General features: G+C 48.1%; 1 protein-coding gene across 1 annotated transcript in view; it reads right to left on the minus strand.

The window, feature by feature from the left end:
* FAM117B (family with sequence similarity 117 member B) overlaps positions 1-5,745 on the minus strand; it is a 32,516-nt gene extending 26,771 nt beyond the window's left edge. The window contains exon 1 of the mRNA XM_061456048.1: positions 5,017-5,745. Within this exon, the coding sequence (XP_061312032.1) occupies positions 5,017-5,623 (607 nt within the window). The 5' untranslated portion in view covers positions 5,624-5,745. The remainder of the gene's footprint in view (positions 1-5,016) is intronic.
* Between the last annotated feature and the right edge of the window lie 517 nt (positions 5,746-6,262).

Genomic DNA, 6,262 nt, shown 5'->3' on the forward strand with positions numbered 1-6,262 from the left:
CAGCTGTGGCTGATGAAAAACAATGGAGCTGTTTCATCAAATAGATGCTTCTTGAATATTAGATCTGTTTTAATTGGCCTGATTATCTCTTTAAACCAATATTTGTGATAAATATCAACCCTCCTATACATCCGCCACTACTCTAAGTCTATTCAGAAACAGAGTCTTACTGCAATACAGCTTTAAACAAAACAAAACAACAACACAAAACATAAACAGAAAATACACAATACAAACCAACCAAGCCCGTAACAGCCAAGTTACCATGTCTTAAAGAGTCACTGCAGTACAACCGACCAACTGAGGTTGCTACAGGTAAACTGGTATCACACACAAGTACTGCAGTTGTCAAGTCAGGCATCTTCAAAGGCAATTTAAGCTAAGGCAGCCTAACAATGTGGCTGAAGAGCAAAACGGAACAAATACAGATGCTTATGAGTAACTATCTGAAGGATAAGAAAGAAAGAAATAACTGAAGGGCAAGAAAGAAAGCACTGACTTAGGCAGGTCTTAACATACAAGTCCTACAACTACAACTGGAAATCACAGTGTGAGAACACATACCTTTGAATTGGATGCCCCACAGGAGAAAGTTGCTATACATAAAGGAAAGGAAGGGTAAATGAAAAATGGGAAGATATCATACATAAGAAAGTCCTAAAACACAAAACACTGGAAAGTGACCTTTCAGTTTTTCAGGAAAAGTTCAGAACTGCTGTTAGACCTGCAAAATAAGGATTGCAGCTGAAGTGTATCTTGAAGATTGATCTTACAGGTCTACTGTATTTGAAATAGAAGTTTTGAGAACGGAAAATAAAAACTCTGTAGAAATATTTTAACACACAACATAAAAAAACCAAACAAAACTAGCAAGCAGCAGAAAGAGCCACTGAAAAAGCATAGGACACAACCGACCTCACAAAACACCCTGACTGATTTCTGATTTACATTTTTTATGCAGGTAGGATATCCAAGAAAGTGAGAAACAGTGAGACCCAACTAGCTTCTCTGAACTCTAGGCATAGGCTGACCTTTCTGTTCCGTTTTGGTCACCTTTTTCCACAGAAATGACATTCATGGGATCATTCCCATACACAGCTGTCTTTTCCCAAAAACTCATACAAACACAACTGATCTCAGGGGCTTCATCTAGTTTTTACGTTTCCTTGAAACTACTCAACAGTCTTGGATAGTATTGAGCACAGACAAAAGGCACAACTGTGTATATTCCCTTTGGAAGACAATGTTAGCTGTTATCTTCACATAAACGTAAAAGAACCACTCACACTTTTATTCTAGTAATTCAAAATGATCCCACGGTAGGAGAACGACTGAATCAATGTTGGTTTACAAAACCAAACCTCAGAAAGCCCAAGATGTTCAAGTTATTTAATTCTAGTGAATGAAAACACTTTTAATCCAAATAAACTCCCCTGAAGTGTTGGCCACAAGAAACTTAAAAGTGTGATGCTGCAAAACTGAATTCACTTTCTTTACACCTACCATTTGTGAAACAGCTTAGGTAAGCAAAGCAGGCATGTAATGGTACACAAAGCCTGTGCTCTCTTATCCTACAGTATCATCTTTAATAACTACTGAAAAACCTTGGTAATTAATGTTGACAGGACTGCAGCTATTACTGTGTCAATCATCAAATTCTTCAAATAAAAAAAAATCTACAGTGAAATTTAAGAGTATAATAGAGCTCCATTCTTTTTCCCTACCCCAAGGAGAGGTTCACATCTGAACTCTTCCAGGCTTTCCAATATACCGTTATAACAATTGTCATCATTTCCTTTCACACAAGTAGACTTTAATATTACTTTAAAGGCTAAAGTAGTTCCAGATAAAACTGATTTTCTCCTTAATTTTCAGAGTGAGTTTAAGTGTTCAATTCAGTGAACAGGAATATACCAGAACGTTCAACACCCAGCAGAGAAATCTTTCACAGTCTCAAGGCACCTGAAAGGGTCAATAAACAACTGCTATGGCTCTGGTCTGGACCTTCTTGTTTACACAGCCTGGTGCATTATAACATTTTTTGGAACTGAACAGCTGAACTCTTCCAAGAGGATGTTTTATATAAGAACACAAATAACAAGATCACATTTGATCTTTACTTGGTAAATAAACCAAGACAAAACCAACAATTAAGGTACAGCTTACATATTTATCTCATTTTGCAACAATCTACTAGTAGATCAAATCAATATCCTCTAACAGGGGTGGCATTACATATGCATAAAGAGGCATATGTGAAAACTGAACCAAAACTGGAGATTGCAGGACAGACCTCACACAGTAGAAACGAGGCCATATCAGTGATGGAAAGGACAGAGCACTTGAACATGCAAGTAGAAGCTGAAGTCTGTGAAATAAGTGCTAGAGACTGCAGGGAGGGAAAGTAAAAGATGAAAACTGGGTAGCAGGGAAACCTAGGCTCTTAGTCATATTTAGGAGGGAAGCAGCAAGAAAAGCCCAGAAATTTAGAAACTGTACCATGGAATCTTCAGTTTGTAATTACGTCATCATCAATGGAAAATCAAGTATGTCCAACATTTAACTGCAATTCACTTCAGAAAACAAACTGGGAAAACCCCACACAAACCCAACAAAAAAAAAAAACACACCCCAAGAAAACTCCACACCAAGGTATTAAGTCATATTTGTAAATTCACAAGTTGGGGTTCTCAGCTTGTGTCAAGTAGTGTTAAGTACATTGATGAAAACTACATTCAAAATTATTCAACTATTTCAAGGAAAGAAAATCTGGAAAACATGGAGTCTAAACTTACAGAACCAGTACTGCAGTTCAGAAACAGCTATCATTTGTCTAACCTCAAGGTTTATTTTAATCTAAAAAAAAACAAGAACTATGGCTGCAGCTGCAGAAATGAAAAAAAAGCCATCATCATCTGAAAACAAGAAACAGGAAAACCCAAGTTATTCTGCAGTAGATTCTGACTGATACCCTGAAGTGCCCTGCATGGCTTCACAACCGTAGCCTCATTAGCAGCTAGCATGTTCTCAGCTACCAGTAAGTTTTCTTACCTAGGTGAAGAAAAAACCTGAAGTTAATTCAGTCTCTATCGAGTACTGGACTACACAAGACAAATGCTAAGCAATATTAAACAGGTTTAATTTGCATTCTGGGCCATTACAAGTACTGTTCAGAAAGCAATTCTGTTTTTCATACACCTGGTAAAAAGCTAGTAGTTACTTTAAGACAGTAACCAAGTGACTTGATTCTTTCTACAAGTGAATGCTTAGATCCAATAAGGAAGGTAGCATGGTTTCAAGAGACTTCTACACAATGATCTGAAGACAGCGCAATTTTTCCACCCTAAGTGGTTGGCACATGCCTTTACAAACAGGTTTTGATTTCAAGGCTAGCCATCCTGTTTCTCATTCTCCAGGCCAGGAGACTGCATCTTGGGCAAATCACAGGAAGACAGGATTGTGTTATGTGTATAAAGTCTTTCAGATTACTGATTAACAAGAATCTCAAACAAAGGATACACACGTTCCTCAATCCAAAGGCTTGGAATATAACCTTTAAAAAAGCCATGTTACTCTTATCCAGAAAGCAGAAAATCTAATTCAGAACATAAACACCTTTGTGACACCGCTTTCTTATACTGCAAGCAAGCGGTCATATGGTAATCTTGAAGGGGTATGTCTGAATTTAAAAAAAAAAAAGATAAGACTTAAGTTACACAGACATTAGCTTAAGTGCTATGTACTATTTCAATTGATTATGACTGTCTTAATTGGGCAGCATCATTCTTCAAGAGCCAGGATAGAACAAAAAAAGAAAGAAAGCCGACATGGTGGAAATCTGGTTGTAATCATTATTCTAGAAGGGTGAGCAACATTAGGAGAAACAGAAGTGTTGAAGGGAATCATGTCGGTCCTATATTTCTGCATATACATTTCTGTATATTAGTCAACTTCATTGAGCAAGTTATCACATCCAATTTTATAAAAGAGCAGCTATAACCTTTGGCATCTCAGAAGTCACAGATTTTTCCAGATTTGAGGATACGAACACAAACCCCCACTCAAGTGTTTTTGAGTAAACTTTTATCCCAAGAAGAACAAGGACATACGTAAGCCTCTTTTATCCTCAACCAGAAGCCAAACGTTGCTTACATTTCAGCATTCCCACTAAGTACATTTTAATTGCTCAATACCATTAAAAACGCAGTTCGCTACAAAATGCATGCCATTCCCCACACTATTTTCTACCCTTGATGTAGCACAAGCTTGTCATCACTTAAGTTCACACATCCTTCTACAGGGTTCATGTCGAAAGTAACTACTGAGAGATAACGAGCACTTTTTTCCTGCATCTGTGTGCAATGCCTACAATGCTAATGGCTTACTAATCACAAGCTTGCGGGCACTGGATCGAAATCACACACCATCTGGGACAAGATGCACAGAAAAGGATGAAGATGCGAAGGCTTCACAAAAGCCCCCAAACACCAAATACACCTTAAGCTTGTACCGGAGTACCCGATGCACATCCACACCGCTGACCCTCTCTCATCCGGAAACCTTCGGCAGTACTTGCAGAAGGGCTACAGCAGCAATAGCTGTAACTCCCCCACACGGCATGCTTGGCTTTCTTCGTCCGTCTTCTAACAACCAGGAAGCAGCGACAAAAGCAACAAGCCCTTCAATGCATACACACTCCGCAAGTGCCGCCGCCAGCCACAGAAGGATCGGAACAGGCGCAAGCCTGGGCACGGCTCCCTCGTCCCTACCTCCCCTCCCGACAGCAGGAGCGGAGGGCGCCGCCGATCCCAGCCCTAGCAGCCCGCAAAGGGCTCCCTGAACCCGGCCACGCCGAGCCGCCCGGGGAGCGCCCGCTGCAGCCGCTCCCGCAGCCCCGTAGCGGTGTGGCCGTGCACCCTTCCCCCCCCTACTCCCCTCAGGTACGGGTCCGCTCCCCATCAGTAACGCCGGGCGGCAGCAGGTGCGCGGCGCGGCCTGGCCGGCGGCAGCGCTCACCTTTGCAGACGGGGGAGCTGGGGCTCTTCCTCTCCGGGGAGCTCCTGCCTTGCTCCGGCGAGTGCCGCCGGTGCCGGACCCTGCCCGCCGCTGCAGCGCTGCCCTCGGGCAGCGGAGGCACGGGAGAGGAGCACGGTGAGAGCCCGCAGCCCAACGGCGGCGGCGGGGGAGGTGGCGGCGGGAGGTGATGCGGCCGCGGGGGGCTCCCCCGCGCTCCGCCGGCCCGCGTGGGGCTGCCCCGCGAGGAGGAGGCGGCGGCTGAGGCGGCGCCGCCGCCCCCTCCCCCCGGTGTCTGCGTGGCCATGGCGGGGCCGCCGCGCCCGCCGCCGCCGGTGGGCGCCGCGCGCGTGGGGCTGATGCTGCGCGAGGCCGGCGCCGCGCGTGGGAGACCCCCGCCCGGGGCGCTCGCGCCGCCGCTCCTCGTGGGGCTGCCATGTTGCTGCTGTTGCTGCTGCTGCTGCTGCTTGAGCTGGAAGGGCACCGTGGCCCGCATGGGCTGGAGGCGACTGCTCGCTCCGGCTCCGCCGCCCGCCGCCGCCGCGCCTCCGCCCGCCAGGGAGGCGGCCGGGGTAGGGGAGCCGCTGCGCCTCACGCGCTGGTGGGACATCGTCCGCTGGGAGCCGGGGCTCGCGGAAGACCGTCGCTGGCACGGAAGGGCGCCGAGCGCGGGCAGCTCCTCGCGAGGGTCCAACGCCTCAGGTAGCGCCGATCGCGACCCCGACCCGTCCTCGCTGCCGTCCCCCAGCCCGGGGACACCCGCGCTGCCTCCGGAGCCTCCGCTCGCCTCATCAACAATAGTGCCCCGGCCGCCCCCTGCGCCCTCCCATTGGGCGCGCCGCCTCTCGGCTCGCGCAGATACGGCGCGCCCATTGGCTGCGGAGAGCGCTCCTGAGTGGCGGAGCCTGCGCCGGGAGGGAAGGGGAGGGGCAGCGCTTAAAGACACACACACGCGCACACACGCGCGCGCGTGGCTGCCGGCGGGGCCGCGCGCTGCCTTGGGCACGTGCCGCCGCGCGGAGCGAGGGGTCGCGCGCGAGCGGGGAGCAGGGAGCTCTCGGCTGAGGGGCCCCCACCTCCCCGGGGACCAGCGGGGCCGCGGTCCTGACCCCGGGCTGGCACGGGCCGTGACGGAGGGGCCGCCGCAGCGCCGGGCAGGGGCCAGGTGCCCGCTGTCACGTGGGGGGTGGCGGCGGGCCCGTCCCGGGGCTGCGTTATAACAGGGCTGCGGGATCGCTGTTATCTCTGA

This window comes from Pezoporus flaviventris, unplaced genomic scaffold (assembly GCF_033815535.1).
Source record: "Pezoporus flaviventris isolate CSIRO_AGI_PZ_B2104156 unplaced genomic scaffold, CSIRO_AGI_Pfla_v1 ptg000001l, whole genome shotgun sequence".
NCBI classification, from domain to species: Eukaryota; Metazoa; Chordata; class Aves; order Psittaciformes; family Psittacidae; genus Pezoporus; species Pezoporus flaviventris.